The sequence below is a fragment of the Apis laboriosa genome, unplaced genomic scaffold (assembly GCF_014066325.1).
Source record: "Apis laboriosa isolate Shangri-la unplaced genomic scaffold, ASM1406632v1 scaffold74_cov149, whole genome shotgun sequence".
Taxonomy (NCBI): domain Eukaryota; kingdom Metazoa; phylum Arthropoda; class Insecta; order Hymenoptera; family Apidae; genus Apis; species Apis laboriosa.
Window position 1 is genome coordinate 1203037 of NW_025224330.1, and position 18884 is coordinate 1221920.

Here is an 18884-nt window from a genome sequence, read left to right on the forward strand (position 1 = left end):
AATAATTTCGTAATTTTTAAATTTTATTCGTTTTGCAAGACATTAATAAATTTTTCGAGATCTTCGTACGAAGGAAAAGTTTCAAAAGATACAATTTCTTAAATTTTGACACGAGGCCAATCATTTATTCAATACACAATACGAATTTCAATGAATCGTGAAATGTTAAATGTAAAAAAGAAAAAAAAAAAAAAAGGTACAAGGTATTTAAAAATTGTTTGGAAAATTTAAATTCGAACCTTTTGATATCTCCCTTATCCTGTAATCTCCGCAACAATGCAACCTCGGTTAAAGCGCAGCTCGATCGCCAAATCTTTTTAAACAATGGATCACGGTTACCATTGTACCATTGTCACTCCATTTTGACATATATAAACGCAAAACGCAAAAAAAAAAAAAANAAAAAAAAAAAAAACAATCCGTGAAAAATTTATTTTACCATTTTCACAAGACGAATCAAACTTCCTCCAATTCTCAAAAAATTAAATCACTATATAAAAAAAAATCACTATAAAAAAAAAAATCTTTCAAAATCAACTTATAACGCTTAACCACCTACGATTATTTCCCTTCCCCCGCCCACCCAATCTCGAAATTAAATTCTCCAAACCCGACTCTCCACCAAATCGCTTCCACTTGTTACTAATCCTTTCACCGCCCCGCAACAAATATCGTATTTCGAAACCTCCACATCGGTTCTTCAGAGAGAGAGAGAGAAAGAAAGAGAGAGCTTCTTCTTCCATTCAACCAATTCAGATCTCTCTCTCTCTCTCTTTCCCCCTTCTCTTTCCCTTTCCACCTCTTTCCACCACACACACATACACACACATACCACGCGGCGTGGTGGAAAGTGTGGGGAAGGAGAAGCAAAAGGAAAGAGGGAGAGGGGGGGAGAATGACAGAAATGATTATTACCTGTAAGTGTCGGGCATCGTAGCGATCGGCTGCGGTATCGACGAGTACATGGCGTTGAATCCGGCGTTTAAGGGTAACCGTGGCGTGGCGGGGGTCGCGGCAGGGGGCGCGGTGCTGCTTCCACCCCCGCTGCTGCCACCGCCGACTACCTGATCGACGGCTGCCCTCCTTTGGTTCCGTAATTTCTCCTCTCGACGCCACTTCGCCCTGCGATTACTGAACCACACCTGCAACCGACGCAATGACGGTGCTTTTGTCACGATAAGGGGCGTCGTCACTCTAACGCGATGGAAGCTCTCGCATTATATCCTCGCACTCTCGCGTATCTCTCCACTCCTCCGTCTTCTCTCATTCTTCGCTCGCGCACACTTGCTTCTTCTCTCTTATACCTACCCCTTCTTCCTTTCCTTTCCTTCTCTCTCTCTTTCTCACTCTCTCAGTTCAGCCACACACACGCCTTTTCACACTCCCTTCTCACGCTATTCCCTTTCTCGTTCGTTTCTGCTAGTGGGTTTGTTTCAGATATTTTTCATTTTTTTCCTGGATCTGTTCTAACAGGCATCCATTCTATTCAATAATCTCACACCCCTTTCTTGACGAGTTTTAGGTTAATTTTTTTCTTTTTCTACTCTGTGAAATTTGGATAGTTTCCTTTTTTTTTTTTTTTATTCTTGTTTTATCACATTCGTTCTCTCGTCTGTTAAACGCGTCTCTTTTTATCGACCTATTCCACTAGTACAGCAAAGTTTTTCTTCTCTTCTTTTATGCGAAATCTAGATATTTTTTCCTCCCCATTCCCCCAAAAGCAAAACGAGAGAGTTTGCACGGGATTCTCGTTGCAATCTGTTAATTGCGATTCACGGATGGGCAATTGAATTACTCCCACTTTGTTCTCCGATGTTTCGTTGGTCTTTCTTGTCCCCACTCGTTTTCTGCCGTTTCTCTCCTTTCCAAAGAAACTGTTTTCGACAGTGTTTTTGGACAGTGTTTCTTCAAGACTATTATGGATATGGATGGATAGGATACGAAACTCGTGTTGACGCAACGAGTTCAATGATGAAATAGATTTTTCAGAGTTACGATTCTGAAAAATTTCGATTCTTCTTGCCTTCAAAAATAAAATAAATTAGACGAAAGATCGAAAATTCGAGACAGATGATTAACTGAATATTATTTACTTACAACTCGAAACAGCAGAGTTAATAATCCGTACACTCGAGAAAGTACGAAGAAACGTTGCTGAATCGCAAAGTTCAACCCTTAATTGCCAACAAACGTTTAATCGATTCTCTATATTTACCAACGTCAAGTTGTAATGCAACAACGATTAATCGAACGAAAAATGTCTCGTATATACACACGATCGAATGAAGATATTCACAGAGTCTATCTTTGTTTTAAGAAAAATCGAAATCTTCGAACGATCTTTCAGATCGAAATCGCGATCGACAGGGATCGACGACACAACTTTTCGACGCGAAGATCATTGGCGCAAGCAAGATGATGGCCCGTAATAAATCCCGAGCTCAACAAATCGGAGCTTTAAGCTTTCTTTGTCGCGCTTCCACGGGTCTCCCGATTTCGAAGATATTCCCCTCCTCCTCTCGATAAGAGGATTCCCTTCTTCCTTCGATACGTCGATTTCCTCCCCTCGCTCGTAATATACAAACACGGTGTATATACGGATTATCGAAATTTCTTTCCATCCATTCCTTCTGTTCGTGGAAATGAATGATACATCAGATCGATCGAATTCCAAACGAATTTCGAAGAATAAAACATCCCTGCTATTAACGAATATTCCTTTTCGAAAGGGAAGAATTTTTCCTCCAATTTTATCGAAATAATTTTATTTCGAGGGAGAGATTCGTGAAATGTTTATAAACAGGGGAAAAAAAAGAAGTAAAAAGGAGATCGGAGAAGAAACAAAAAAGGAAGGGAAGAAAGATTAATATCGAAAATAAAAATAAAAATTAAAAAAGGGGCGGGGAAAAAAGGATTTAAAAAAAAAGGGGGGGAAGGGGGACGACGAATTGTTGAATTACGAAACGAGCTCGATTGCTCGGCTCATTTGCAAAAAGGGAAAAAGAGAGAGAGAGAGAGAGGGAGAGAGAGAGAGAAAAAACGGGACGAACACGCGCTCCTCTCCTCCTTCTCTTCTTCCAACGCTCGCTTTTATTAAATAGCCGACAATTGCTACGTCGGCTGGTTCCGTTCGCGAACAGCCGCTTAAACGTTCGCGCGATAATGAGAATAACGATATAAAAATTCGATTGCCAACAATGAGCGCAACTTTCTCAATTACCATGCGCCACCGAGGACGCTAACAATAAGCCAGACCGGGCTGGGGAGGGGGGAGGGGGTTATTATTTTTCCTCCTCGTCCACCCCATATTTCCCCTCCTCCTCCCTCTCTCTCTCTCTCTCTCTCTCCCTCCTCCTCCCTCGCAAGCCTCTGATCCTGACGCTAATTTGTACGCATTCATTCGAGCTATTGGTTGAAAAATAAAATAAACGTGAAAGAGGGAATCCAAAGAGGGAGGGAGGGAGGGAGGGGGGAGGGTTGGACGATTCGCATCTATATTTGGAAAATGTATCTCTACAGGGTGTTAAATATATTCGTGGGATATTTTTTTTTCAAGAAATATCGATCCTCCAGATAAAACAAGTTGGCAAAATGGAAAGATTAGAGACGAGAAGGGATATGATTTTTTTTTTTTTTTTTTTTTTTTTTGTTGCTGTAAATTTAACCCTCTATTGTATGAATTTTTGACGAGTTGAAAAAAATATATATGCTAATTTACTCAAGAATGAGTGTGATTGTGGAGTTCTTATTTTTTAAAACATTAGGGTGTATCTCTAATACGTATTTTGCACCCATCCACTGTCTTTGAAATTTAAGTTCCCCAATTAGGAACGGAATGCATATAATAGAGAGGGTTAAATTGCTGACAATTGCTTCGATAAATAAATTTTTGAAGAATCAAGAATTTTTGATCGAATATATTAATCTTGAAGAGGAATTGTTCTCAAGTTCTTAAAGAATGTAGATTATATATAATAAGATATGTATACTTTTGATCTTAGATAAAAACATATTGAATCTCTTCGCGAAATTAATTGTATCTCCGTCAAGAATTTATTTCTATTATTTAAACTCGTGAAATTATAAAACAGAATTTTCTAACTTCTACTTCGAATCGATGAATCATCGTACAACGGTCCTTTTCGATTCCTTAATTAACCGCACATTTATTATTCATCAACGCTGAAAGCAACGTTAACATTAACCAGACGAACAGAAACGAATTCGCAACAAAAAAAATACCTTCGTAATAAAAAAAAAAAGAATCAAACGTTCGCAAGAAAAGATTCTTCACATTCTTCTATCCAACCCTCGTACATCCAAAATGGCCACCGAAACGGCCAAACATATCGCCATCCCTCCTCTCTGTATTATTAAACAGAGAGTGAGAAAATTTAAAATTCATTTTGTCCGTAGCGAAAAACTTGATCCCGCACACCCGACGGCCTTCAATTGAACGAAATAAAAAAAAAAGAGGGGAGAGAGAGAGAGAGAGAGACGAAAAAAGAGAGAATAAATTTCGTGTCGGCAGCGACGTGGCAAATCGTGTTCTAGCGGGCCACCGGCAAATATCCACCATTCGCCCGCAGCGAACTCCTTTCGCCCAATACCGTCGTTCCTCGTAAACTCGTCCTACCGCGTCCCGAAAACTCGTTTGAATCGATCCATTCGGAATTCCACGAACCGGGTACATCGTTCCCGTCCCTCGCGGCAGACCTTCTACTTTGATTGGCAATGTTTAGAAGATGGCGTCGAACGCGAATTTTAAGATCGTTCGAAGACTTCGGCCTGTGCTTACGACGTTGTAAAAATAATACGATATCTGCGAGGATTTTTTTTCTCTGCCATTTATGTATTTTTTTCTCTCTCTCTCTTTTTCTCTATATAATATTTGTTGAAAATATTTGAGAATTTTTTAAATTTATCTTGAACGATATATACTTTATATTTTGGAGTGGTCAAAAAAGATTTCGGATATTTCTTGATTTAAGTCCGGATTACAACTCTGGAGGAGAGATATTTCTGGATCAAGAAGGAAAATTCTATGAGACTCTTCTAGCTCCAGTTTCGAAATATCTCTTGGAATAGTTCAGAAGAAATTTGAAGAGTTGCGAAAAGATTCGAAAAGATCGAAAAAAGATTTTTTTTATTTGGTTCCAAACTCGAATCACATTCTTCTTTATACAAGAAGGGATACTTTCATCGAAAAATTAACTCAATTTTTAATCCTAACTCCGAAAATTTTACAATTCTTTTCAAACTCGTGACCTACAGATTCAAATTGTCAAATTCAAATTATCGAGAGATAAGAAAGAAAGAAGCTGCTTGCAAATAATATTTTACAACATTCACGATCGTAGCGATTGGTGCACGCTTAAGAGCGGGCAAAGATTCCTGGACGGAATTATCTGGTCGTTTCTCTCGTGAAGGGTCGCCACGCCAATGTTCCGACGATGCCACGCTTCGGCCATCACGGCGTCACACGAGGGATTCTTCTCTGGGCAGCGCCATAGATGATAATCGGGCAGTGGCGGCGGTGTTGCGCGGCGTGGCGAAACTCGTGCGAGTATCCAAGGTATATAGGTGGAAAAGCGAGGAACAACCAATCAGAGGGCAACCTCCCTGGGGACGCGACGTTGCCATGGTTGCGTTCGAACCCTCTTAGGCCGTCTGTGCCGGATCCCTCACGGCTTGCTCGGGATATGCCGCGTGCGGCGTGGCGTTTCGTAGCCGTGTGCCACGACCGAATCCGCCACGCCATGTCCTGGCCATACCACGCTTTCACTCACTCTCTCTCTCTCTCTCTCTCTCTCTCTTGCATCGTCCGTCACAATTGTCCTCGTTTCCTCGTCCAACGACGTTCGAGAATCATAGTCGTTGCTGGTGTATATATATATATATATATATATAGAGAGAGAGAGAGAGAGAGAATCGTACCTTTTTTTACCTCTTCTCGCAATCTTTCTCTTTCCTTCTGCTCCACCCCTTCTTCTCTACTTTTCTACCTTTTCCTTTTTTACCCCCTTCACTCTCTCACTCCCCTTTGTTCAATCCAAGGGAGGAGGTTCGAGAGAAGAAGAAGAATCATTCCTCCTTCACTCTTTTCCTCCCTTCCTTTATCCTTCTTCTCCTATCCATCTTCCCTACATCTCTCTTACCCTGTCTGCCTATGCTTTCTCCGTTTCTCTCCCTCTCCCTCTCTCTCTCTTTTCCTCCGCTCCACCTTCCTCCCTCCCTCCCTCCCTCCCTCCCTCTTTATCCACCTCTCTCATTCTCTCCAAGGCTCTCTGCCTTTGCCTCTCGCACCGGCACTCCCGGTTTCCTGCACTTAGCAAGATCAATACCAGCCAACGAGGCTTGAAAACATGCGTCAACATGGTCTTGCACTGTTTGTACGTCCACATAACGCTCAGCGCCCGGTTACTACCACCGACGCGAAAGCCCGCCGGCCACTTCACCACCCCCTATCGTCGGGGCCAGGTGAGGGAGAGGCCGAGCGGATAGCAAGAGGGTCGAACACAGCGGCACGGCGCGGCCAAACAATGTTCGATAAGGCTGCGTACATATTAGCTCGTATAACCGTGCGTCACCCCATGGCTCGAGCAACGATGTTATATTAATTAATTACGATACACCCTCTCCCTCTCACACGCTATTTCCTCCTCTTCGTACTCTTTGTACGATCTATACTCGCGTAGAGATACGTTACACTCCCGAAATGCGATGAGAAATTACGAATTCTTCTTGTTTTGGAAAAAGAAGTTCGTTCAAACAACAAAACTGAGATTTCTCGTTTTGTATACGAGAAGCAAATAATCACTGTGTATTTTATTAAAAATGTTTGAATTTACGTTTTTAATTGTCTTGGAGCGATCGATCAAGGAATCAACAAAATTCCAGAAAAGAGTCTAAGAGACCCTTCCCGTGAAATTTTTTCAAAAAAAATCTACAATACATGCATTAGAGAGTAACGAGAGAGAAGAGGGTCCGAATGGTGGCGAAGGCACGCGTTAAAAAAAAAATGGCATGACGGTGTATAAAAGAGGCTTGCATAAAGACGAGAAATCCCCCCCGGTTGGTCTCGCAGATTCGTCTTTCGAGGTGTTTAACGTCCCCGTGGTCACGCGTTTCAAAGCGTTTAATGAAAGGGCGTCGTTGCACTTAACAGCCGCCCTTCTCTCCTAAGGCCGGGAGAAGACGTGTCGTGGGAGTGGAAGAAGAAGAGGAAGAAGAGGAAGAAGAGGAAGGACTTACGCGGAAGACACGAGTAAACGAGAGGAGGGAGGAGGAGGAGGAACGTGTGGAACGAGGAGAGAAGGAACATAGAAAGAGAGAGAGGGAGAGAGAAAAAAGAAGGAAAGAGGGGAAAGAGGAAGGGAGAAAAAGGCGGAGCGAACGAGAAAGAGGAAGCACACGCCGCATTCGCACATTCACACTCACCTGGATACGTGCCTCAGGCAATCCAATCTTCTCGGCGAGACGCTCCCGTGCAAACACGTCCGGGTAATGTGTCCGCTCGAATTCTAAAACGAAACCAGTTTGCAACAAGTGCTCGTTATTAAACGTGGATAGCTCGCGTGTTTTCGCGCTACTATACTATAAGTAATATACACGTACACATACACATGCACGCATGGTACGTGTACGTATATTTGTTTTTAACTCGTGCGTAAGCGTGTACGTGGTACAATTTTATATTAATCGCGCATAATTTCGATTCACCGCGAGACAAGATTAAAAGGATAATTATCGAACGATACTCGAACACGCAGCGCCGACTTGAATGGCCGCGGATCCAATTAAAGCAGTGGTGCTGCTCCTGCTGAGCGAGAGAAGGCCGATATATATATATATATATAGATATATATAGATATATATATTTGAGGAAAGCAGTAATTTACCTCGACCGTCTCTGAATATGCATGTCGCGAAACGGAATATACGTATACACAGGATCCATGACACGATCGTTCGACGTTTATATCGTTATTACCGGCTGAACGAAAATGGAGCTTTCTGTTCAGTAGGGGGCATAGGTGTTCGTTACGCGGAAATGTGAAATTGAAGCTACCTATGGTACTTTTCCCTCTTTTCTCTTTTTTTTTTTTTTTATTGTTTTCCTCTTTTCAACGGTAGTAATTGTAGGTAGGGATTTTTGTAGGATGATTAAAAGAGGGAAAAGGGGATGTAGGACTGCTGCTTCCAACCCCTTAACGCCCGTGCTTATGTTCGATATAGTTTCAATTATGAATTCGTATCCCCTTGCACCGTTACGAGAGGATTTAATAATTTACATTCGGTTGCGGAAGTAACTCATTTATTTTTGAGAATCTTGTTTAGAACGATGAGTCGGTCGTCTTCTATTATTAATACGATGAATATTATACGTTGGTTCATCTTTTTTTTAAATTAATGACGCGGTGGCGGTTTCATTTTCAATGAAAATTTCTCTCGAGCTCTGTTGAATATTCTTCTACTATTATTACAGATTATATTTTCGTTCGAATTTTAAAAATACTTGAAATTGTTGAGAAAGAAATATTAAGGATATTTCTTTTTTTTTTTTTTTTTTTAATCGATAAATTAGCAAAAGACTGTCTAAAACTAACCTTTCTCGAGGCTGTCGATCTGTTCGTTGGAAAAGGACGTTCGATTGCGCTGCAACTTCCGTTTTAACCTCAGCCGTACCTGCGAATCCTCGTCGCCGGACGAGTTGTGCTCCGAATTGCCATCCGACGTAGCCTCCTGCTGATGCGACAACAGTGAGCCCGTGTCTGAAAAACAAACGTTTCCCCCGTTTCTTTATCTCCTTATTTTGAAAAAACCATTTCTATAAAAAATTCTCGAAAGAAAAAATCAACCATCTCCTCCTCCTCCTCCTCCTCCTTCATTCTCCTATTTCTCGGCTAATTTGCCGATAGTCCGCGCGACGACGACTACGACGACGACGAAGAAAATTCGGCCGAAGGAGGGGAGAAGGGGGAGAGAAAAGAGGGGCACGGCGGCATTCGAACTTTCCACCAGTTTGCCTCAAGAAGAGCGATCCAATTAAGGATCGCCCCGTCCCGGTATCGTTCCAGCGATTTCGCGACGAACGACGCGGACTAACGTTCTCGGTGTTCCTAGAAACAGCTGGTGTGAGAGAGAGAGAGAGAGAGAGAGGAGAAAGGGAGGGCCAAGATTAAGACGGAAAACGACACACAGAGGTGTGTCCTCGCCAGTGTCTGTACCAGTGATGGTCGTGGTGGTGGTCGTCGTCGTCGTCGTCATCGTCGTCGACGTTGACGGCTCCCGGTGAGCCGCGATTACTTTCCGCCTCCGCGCACCGAACCCTCTTTCCATCCCTCTCCTCGATACCTTCCTGCCATTTCCTCCCCCTCCCCCTGTCCATCCCTTCGTCCCTACCTATATACTCGCCCTTACACCACACACTTATATAATATATATGTATGTACGTATACGTATCTCTCTACATGTATACCTATGTATATATATATATATATATATATATATATCGTCCGCTCGTCAGCTGCTCGCTTTCTCGTTCGCTCATCTCTCGCGCATCGCGCACCACCCACCCTTTCTCCACCGCCTTCTCTCTGCCACGACCCTCTACTACGAAATCTCTCGCCAACTTCCCTCTCCACCGCCACCTCGCCACCCTCTGGCCCTCTCTCGCGATCCGAAATACCGCCATCCTCAAACGTGTATGTGTGTGTATGTGTGTATGTGTGTGTGTGTATGTGTGTATGTGTGTGTGTATACCGATGTGGCCCCCCTCTTCATCCCTCGCGCCAAGTGAAATCATCGTCTGTACGCTTTTATATGGGATATTTTCTACTTATTTGAGTAGAAGGGTGCGAATCTGTTTTCGAGAGTGAAACTGTGTAGTGCGTTCGAGAATTTTTTTTTTTTGAGAATATAGGTGTTATTGTTATTAGAGCGATTGAGGATATGGGGAAATTTACAAGGGTTATAGAAATTCAAGGGTTTTTGTAGTAATTGGTTTTTAATTTTCTGGAATGCAGAGTGAAGTTTCTTGGAATATTACATCGGAATTCTTGGAAAGTATTTTCGCGAATGGAAGAATGTTGAAGAGGGGATATTCGAAGAGGAAATTAATTACTTTACTTTCACGCATTTTTTACAATTCTATCGTAAACAATCCTACCTCTTCTACCGTAAATTTCTGAATATATATACATATTATAACTTCAAAATACCAATATTCATAAACTTGGATATTCGTTTAGCCCATCGAATTAGCAACAATTCCCCTAATCTGCTTATCTCGAATTCGCGGTCACATTCAGAAGCATGATCCGTGGAGCGATTCCGGCCACGATCGCGGAGAGGACCGCAGCAGCCACCGATTGGCCTTGATCCTATTAGAAGAGAGAGACGCCATTTTTCGACACCAAAACTTCTTTTCTTCTTTTCTTGTGGAACGCGTACAACACCCTTCCACGGTGAAAATACCGCACAATGCGCCAAGGAAGGCACGTAATAGCGGGGCGAGAGAGGGTGTTGCGCGTACACGAGCAGATTATAATACGTGGAGGGTGCTCTCCCTTGACTTTGAACCTCGCCTCGAGACCATTGTCGAGATCCGTCACCGCACGGCAAGAAGAAGTGGATCGAGCATTGAGAGGATTCCTATGCCGTTTGTCCGATTCTCTATACCTTCCCTTCGACGGCGTGAAAAAGAAAGGTGAAAAGAACCCCCACAAGCATTGTGCTCGATCAACGGTAACAATTTCGTTTACGTACGGAGCTGTTGAAAAGTGGTATCGAAACGAGGTGAAAATTTTTCCTTGTTGATTTTTTATCGCGGATATCGAGGTCTAATCGATAGATAAATATGTCCTTTTCTTTTTTTTTTTATGTTACATGGAACGATCGTACGAATCTTTTAAAAAGAGATAAAGAAGTCACGAAAGATTCATTCGTGGTAATTTTAAACGTATTGCTATATATCCGATCTTTCTCAAAAATCCCTTCAAAATCGTTCAAAATCGAAAAACAATAAGAATTCACAAATTCTTGCACAAAATCATAAATCATACATCTCGTATAATACATCTCGTAAAATAACATCACGTTACTCCTCGATTTAAAGTTTATCTAAAAAAAATGATTCGGAATAATATTAAAAAATTGTCGTTCGCTTAAGGAAAAAAAGAAAGAAGAAAAAAAAAAAAAGCACCCCCTCCAAATAATCAGAATCGCGAACAATAAAGGATCACCATTAACGAAGTGGAGGAACAAGAGATTGTTCCGACGAGAAAACACGGTTGCGCGTCGCGCTTAGCAATTAACGTATAATTGGGACTCACCGCTTCGTTTGAGCAGGGAATCGTCGCGGCCGTGAAGCTGGCTGCCGGGTAGAAGCGACTGGCCAGAGCCCGGGGTCGCCGCCGTCGGGATTCCCGTGGCCAAGGGATGATGAGAGGGCGTAGCGGAATACCAAGCCGGTGGCCAACCTGCAGCCTGCCCATTGAACATCCGAAGCTTATCGTACACGCTCTCGGCACCCTGATGCGCTTGCACTGCCGCCGCCTGTTGCTCCTTCTGCGAGGCGAGGTTCCTCAGCACCCTGTTGATGGACGACACCTGCCGAAATACCAATTAATCCATATGCGAATTACATTTAATGAACGATCAAATATAGTATCGTATGGAAGAGAGAAGAAGAACAACGTGTATTTTTCTCTTACGTAATAACGCGTTTCTAAAATGGCGTTGAAAAGAGTTTATGTTTTTTAAGTTAGATAGTAGCTTTTATAGTCTTTAGTTGATTCTTCGCATATGTATACACTGTTTTACCAGTCGAGTATTTGAGAAAAATTCTTTTCTCGAATATTGATGAAATAAGAGTGAAAAAAAGATTGATGATGATTAATTATGTTCGATATATTGATGAGAGGAGGATTGTTCGAAAATACGGCAGTCAGGGGTTGGAAAAAAAAGTTTGTCCATTGTAAGTTGCATGCTATCGTTTTGGAACGGTGATTGGTTTTTCGTTTACCGAACGGCGACACCATCGTTTTCAGGAAAGTATCGTAGATTGATTTAGCGGATTGTTTGACAAGTATCAAATCGTTAGTGGAATAGTAACCGCAGAATGGTTGTGATTGAAAGGAGTTTGTTTGTTGTAAGTTGGTTCATCTACCGATTGGTTTTTTGATTTATCGAGCAGATTTTTAGAAAACTGTAGAACAGAAGATTGGTATCGAAAATCGATTCGATCGTAACTCTTTCTCTCTCTCTTTCCCGCGACGAAATCCACAATCCACGACGAGCATTGCACGAGTCTTACACGTTCGTTCGCACGAAAGGAAACAACACCATATCATCGTTTAATCGATTATCGTGAAAATTTCCAGGGCTCAATTGACGCTCGACGAGGGGAGAAAAAACGTGGTCAATCGTGAAAGATCGCTCTCAAGAAACAAAGAGGAAGGGACAAAAGAGAGGAGAAAAAAAACTTTTTTTCCAAAGTTTCATCCTCTTCTTTCCTCGCGACAATCATTTCCATAGTTACATAGTCGGTTGTCTCTCGTTCATCACTCCCTCCCATCTCTCTCTCTCTCTCTTCCGTTCTCTTTGCCGACCTTCACGTTGAGGGAGAGACTAACAGATGAAAGGACACCGCCATCCAATTATTATTACATAAAACGGTTTCCATGGCTCTTCGCTCCCCTAACCAACGACGGTAGAGCGCGGTCTTCTTCACCTTGTACCGAACCACTGGCCAACTCTAAAGTTATAACGAGCCACGGGGGCGAGCCTTGTGCTCTCGACTCTCGCGCATAATAGTCTCGCTCTCGCTGTTCTACGCGCGCTCAACCGCCCCCCCCCTCCTCCTCCTCTACATCCCCCTTCTTCATCCGCCTCCCCCCCAAAACATCGACTCGTCGACGGTGCAGCAAGCAACGGCAGCAAGTCGTACCGTACATAGCCCGTAACTCTCCTCTCTGTGCATTCACTCCCATGGATCTCTCTCTCTCTCTCTCTCTCTCTCTCTCTCTCTCTCTCTCTCTCTGGACGTGGATGTGGAGGATATCGAGCGAAGCTTCTTAATTACTGGGCTTTCGTTGAAAGGTTCGATGAGAGAAGAGGGGGGGAGAGAGAGAGAGAAAGAGAGATCCTTTCCTCGAGTTTAAGACCTCGCACGAAATAATGGGCGTGTGTATGCGGTCGGGTGCCAACAACCGACGTTGTTGTACACTCGAGTACGTACGGGTCAAGAACGTGTATGCGCGAGAGGGGAGGGGTTCGCGCGGTTATTACGTCGAATAAAAGCCGATAAATTCAATCGTGTGCTTTTTGTGCGCGCCGCCTCGACGAGGGATCGATCTCGAGCGTCGTCGAGCCTCTCGTCCTCGAGTTTTTAACTTTAAGCTTTGTAATAAGCGAAACACGTTTAACGCGCGGTACACGGATTCACGCCAATCCCGAAGCGGTGAATGATTAACGCAGGAAAAAATTAATCGATTGAAAATCCTCAGAGAGGATAATTCGTGGATCTAAGATTGCTTCTTTAATTAATTACAATCTTTTAAACAAGGGGAAACGAGTCAAACAAGCGTATAAAATCCTCCTCCAAACCAGATAAAATACCACAGAATTTCTCTTTTCCCCTACATAACCCCCTAACTCTCACGGACGCGTATATACGTGACGCGATATCCGAGAGTTTCTTAGGAAATTGCGCAAACCCATCGAACAGATCCAAACAAACGAAACTCGACGTAATACGAGGCAAGGAGAGCCCCCGTCCGCTTGTTCCTTAACCGGAATCAATCCAACAGGGAGGGGGTGGTACGTTACCTCGAAGGGAGACGACGATATCGTGGAAAGTTGGTATCGCAAGATTCGTCTCAATCCTGCGGAATAATGGCCACGAGAGAAAGAGAGAGAGAGAGAGAGCGCATGGAAAGGACGTTTTCCAGACTAACTGCATACAGCATCGAGAGACAGAGAGAGAAAGAGAGAGTTGCACAGGCAGAGTTCCAGAGGCAAGCAAGCAAGCAAGCAAGCAAGCAAGCCTAGGCTTTCCATCATCAAACCAAGCAACCTGGCTGTTCTACGCTTCGCTCCACTCGGCTCTCGCCGCACAACAGCCGCAGCACCGATGCAGACCATTACACGCGCGACCGGACACGAATAATTGTGCAACACGCTTAACTGATCCCATTCACCCTGATTCTACCCGCTTCCATCCGCTCGTCGGCGACTAACCCCGTCGCACCCCATTGCCGCGGACGATATGTACCCACCGCAACAACCGGCGCTCCACCACCACCACCATCATCGTCGTCATTGCTATCATTACCGTTAACGTCGCGCGAGACAATCGCCGTCGTCGTCATCCGTGCAATCCCTCCTTTCCCCTCCCCGATCGAAGATTCCTCGAAACGATTCGTTGATACGTTTGTAACCGAGGAGGAGGATTCTATTGGACGGAATTTGGAATTGATTGGAAAGCGAATTATTGTTTATTAAAAATATGGTACGTGTGATAAATGCGGAGTTCTAGGAGAAATTCACTCTCCACTGATATATATATATATATATATATAATTCGTGACACAATCTCGTTAGAGCGAGATTTTCATCGAAGTTGTCGAAAGAGCGTAGAGAAATCAAGACCTCTCTCTGCGCCTAGAGAAAAATTACACAGCCTCTGTGATCATTATAACGATCATTCGACGATTTAAAAGCTGCCGATCGAACACGGAGTTTCTTCTTTCCGAACCGGATAAGCATCGACGGTAAAGAGCGGATACTCTCTCTCTCTCTCTTTCCGTATGCTCGCCGATTGATCACCACCCCTCCCCTGTGAGCGAACGAGGGATTCGTTCCCAGAGAATCGGCAAAAGCGAGTGGTTCCTCCTTCTTCACAAGCCGACGGATAACGACTCGTACGCGTGTCATCCCCTTCGGTATTCCTGACAGCCACCAGGCCGGAATGGCCTGGGAGGGATGGTTGGAAAGGGAGCTGCTACGCTTTCTTCTTCTCGCGAAGAAAAGGCCTTTACACGCGACAGACACTCTCTCTCTCTCTCTCTCTCTCTCTCTCTCTCTCTCTCTCTCTCTCTCCTCGACGGATCGAAGGGATGACGAGCGAGAGGGGAGGAGGGGTGACGAGCCAGAGGAGGGATGATGTTGTGGATTGGAGGAATATCGATGCTCGCGAGGAAAGGATGTTTGGAGGTATTCCTCGATGGGGAGCGGAACCCAAGGGGTGGACAATACCGAGGCCCGCGTAATGGACCGATTACCTATCCCACCCGATCGTATTGACGAGACTTTGATTAGGGTCGAGTGGCCAGATCCGACGGCTAAGTACCAGGGGTGCGCACCGCCCTGATAAACCGCCGCCGCTGCACAAAGCGACTCCTCTAGGCGAACGAGCATCCCGACGATTGGATGGAGCGCGAATTCCAGTCGTTGCGCTTTTCTCCTCTGTCTCTGGAATCGGCAGAATCGATACCTACCTCTGGGGTCATTTGCTAATTGCACGCTTGCTGGACGAGAGTTGGTTTCGAAGTGCGATGGAAAAGGGAACATTCCCTCGTTGGGATGTTCGAGCTGTTCGTGGACGTCGGATGATGATCGATTGGTGATATTTGATGAGATTTGGAGATATTGGGAAGGTACTCACGCTCGGTATGTTGTCGTTGTTGCAAACACCCTCTTGCAAAAGTCGATCGCGAATCTCCCAAGCGAAAATCGATGGACACTCCCGTTTATAGTCGGCGATTTTGTTCACTACCGGCGTGGTCGCCACGCGTGGTTTGCTACCGCCAATTGCACGTGGTTTAATTGAACCGGTCTCGTAGTACCTGGAAAAATAAATCAATTTCTTCGTTAGCGGAGAGATTGAAACAGTTGCACGCCAATTGGAACTATAGCTATACAACGGAATGAATAAATATTTTTTTCATATCTCAATCAAAATTAATACCAATAAAAAAAAAGTAATAACGTGGAATCGTGGATCGATTAACACGAGATAAATTAAATTGATAAATTGTGCAAAAATGATATCCTTGACTAACCTCGTGTGTCAAATCATCTTTTATTTACAATCTTTCATTTATTCGAAACATAAAAACGTAAAGCAAAAGTATGCGAAGAAGCGATGATGAAATTTGAACGTGATCTCGTGTTTAAATCGCACTGACCTGCCTAGTATCTTGGAGACGCAACCATTGCTGACTTGCAGTATGCGCGAGATGTCGCAGGGTCTAGCACCACTGTGGGCCAGTTCAACGATCTTCTGCCTTGTAGAGTCTGGTAATGGTCGGCCATTGACGTAAACACCGCCAAGCTGGTTAACCCCGCTGTGTCCTGCAGCCGAGCACCCAAATATTGAGTTCTGTCCGACCATAGAACCCCCGCCAATACCCGCACCACCCCCGTGCATCAAGTCCTCCTCTGTGAACCAAAATCGCGCACCAACGTGTATTCTGTCACTTAGCCAGGGTGTCTGGTTGAATAAACACACCGGCCCATATGTGTCCACTTGTGTACGCGTGGCCCACGTTCTTATTAGCCTGATTGCACCGCATGCGTCGTCATCATCGCCGTGGACACACATAGGTGGTGGTGACGAACCGCGTGCTATCGATAATGGCCACCGTTCTCGATTTGCCATACGCTGTGTACCAAACGTGGGGCCTGTCGTCGACTTCACCTATCAAAGGTGGGAAATTCGATTTGCCGACCAACGATTAACCCCTTCAACGCGAAATATCGAAATATCGACGAAACATCCTGTTGAAGAATCATTTTTCATCGAAGATATTATAATAATTATGAAATGGAATATTTTTTATAAAACTTTGAAAATAGAATACTATACTTTTCCTCGTTTATTTTAAATAATAATGGAAGGAATTAATTTTTCACGCGTATTAAAATTACACATACGAAATATAACATGTAGGAGTGAATAATTATTTGTCAAATTAATTTTATAATTGATCGAACTTATCGTTTTTTAGATTTTGAATTTATTTAACAATGGAGAATGGTGTTTAAAAAGAGATAAAAATATATCTGAATTGTGGAAAGATAGAAATGTTTATATATATATATATTTTTTTTTTCTTTTTTTTTTTACATCTTTTACAATAATAATGTTTCTAGAATAGAATCATAACGTTTGAAATTGTCTGAAAGACAAGCTTGGATCGCAAAAGTTAATCCTCGTGTACCATTCTGTAATAATATATATCATGATCGTTGAAATGGAATGGAAATCCAAAATAACGTAGTATCGAAGCTGCTGTAAATCGTGACAATTTTGAATTTCCAGAATAAACAATTGGATGTGATAAACACAAATACAACGACTTTTAATAATTACAATATACATAATAACACGAGTCAAAAGGTAGACAATGAATATTTAAAAAAAAAAAACGCCATTGTTAATTTCGTTACGCGACACAGATGGCACGATTGTAACAGTCTACAATTGCGGAGGTACAATTCCAAACACTAAAGAGTACACTGGACAATATTTGCGTTGGTTAATCGATGAAAATACCCGAAACCACAATTAACTCGTTTTTCGACGACACACGTTCGTAAAAATCAATAAACTTTTGTTAAATTTAACGAGATAAACGACTGCAAATAATCAAGCTATTCGTCCACGGTTTATCAAAATGTATTTTCAGAAATAAAACAGTGAAAACGAGTTTAATAAAAAATAAAATAAAAAGTAATGAAAAAAAACAGAGAGAAATATCTTTCATTCTCATTGTATGTAGCGAGTAGCGACGATTCACGTGAAATCATCGAAGACTACATGCTACACTATGCTACAAGGCATTTATTAAAGAATTCACTTTTATCGAGTATAAAGAAATACAAAGTAAGGTGGATGTGGACAAAATGAGCCCTTTGCTCTTTTGTCGCCGATCTTTCTCTGAATTAAGTGCTAACGCCGACAGCGTGCAAAGAATAAGAACGAAGTGAACCCCGTAGCTGTACGTACTTACACGGGGTACACACGGCTAGGCGCAGGGACCGCGGCAAGGACTACCATTCCCGGCATTGCTGCTCGCGCTAAATGCATCTTGCAATTAACGAATTTAATTAATCTACCGCTTTTGCGGCATGCAAAACGACAAGAAATAGTTGAAACGCAATTTGAATGGGTCTGCTCGTGGTGCTGCAGCACCGTATGAAACCACTTTGTGTGTAACGTCGGAGCACACCATAGCGCTTTCATCAGACTTTAGCCGGCGTCAGGAAAGGGCCGAAATTCCACACGTTTCGTGCTTATTTCACGCTTAAAGTAGGCATGTTTCCGCTCTGCAACTATCTGTCACTTTTCCTTGTCTAGAATGCACAACTACTTCGCGATTGTGTCGACGCGAGACACAATCGAGAATTCTCACAATGTGTATTCTCTTTTCTTTTTTTTTTTTTTTTATTTCTATTTCAATTGATATCTTAGTGAAAAAAAAAATAAGATAAGAATATTATTTGTAGGTTTATTTTCGAGGTTTATATCACAAGTATTATTTTGTGTTTGGTGTTAAAAAAAAAGAAGACAATAAAATTTTGAATAAACGAAATTTTGAAAGATTTCTAAATTTTTTTTTATCGATATACAGTATATAATTTTCTATAGTATACACATATTTGTATATTTTCTCAAATATGTTTCGAATATTTTTATAATAAACTACATATTATTTTATATTATTAATTTTTATCTAAATCATATTATCGATCACCAATTATTAATTTACGATCAATCATTATTGTCTTCACTTATGATATATTATACTTATTAAACTATTAAATATTTTTAAATTAGTCAAAACTGCTAATCAAATTATTCAAACAAATAATAC

General features: G+C 42.5%; 1 protein-coding gene across 1 annotated transcript in view; it reads right to left on the bottom strand.

The window, feature by feature from the left end:
* LOC122719309 (paired box protein Pax-6) overlaps positions 1-18884 on the bottom strand; it is a 31932-nt gene that overhangs the window by 4943 nt on the left and 8105 nt on the right. Inside the window, exons 2-7 of the mRNA XM_043945018.1 lie at positions 16194-16446; positions 15671-15851; positions 11337-11613; positions 8610-8774; positions 7441-7523; positions 916-1142 (exon numbers count right to left, since the gene is read on the bottom strand). Coding sequence (XP_043800953.1) covers positions 916-1142; positions 7441-7523; positions 8610-8774; positions 11337-11613; positions 15671-15851; positions 16194-16446 — 1186 coding nt within the window. The remainder of the gene's footprint in view (positions 1-915; positions 1143-7440; positions 7524-8609; positions 8775-11336; positions 11614-15670; positions 15852-16193; positions 16447-18884) is intronic.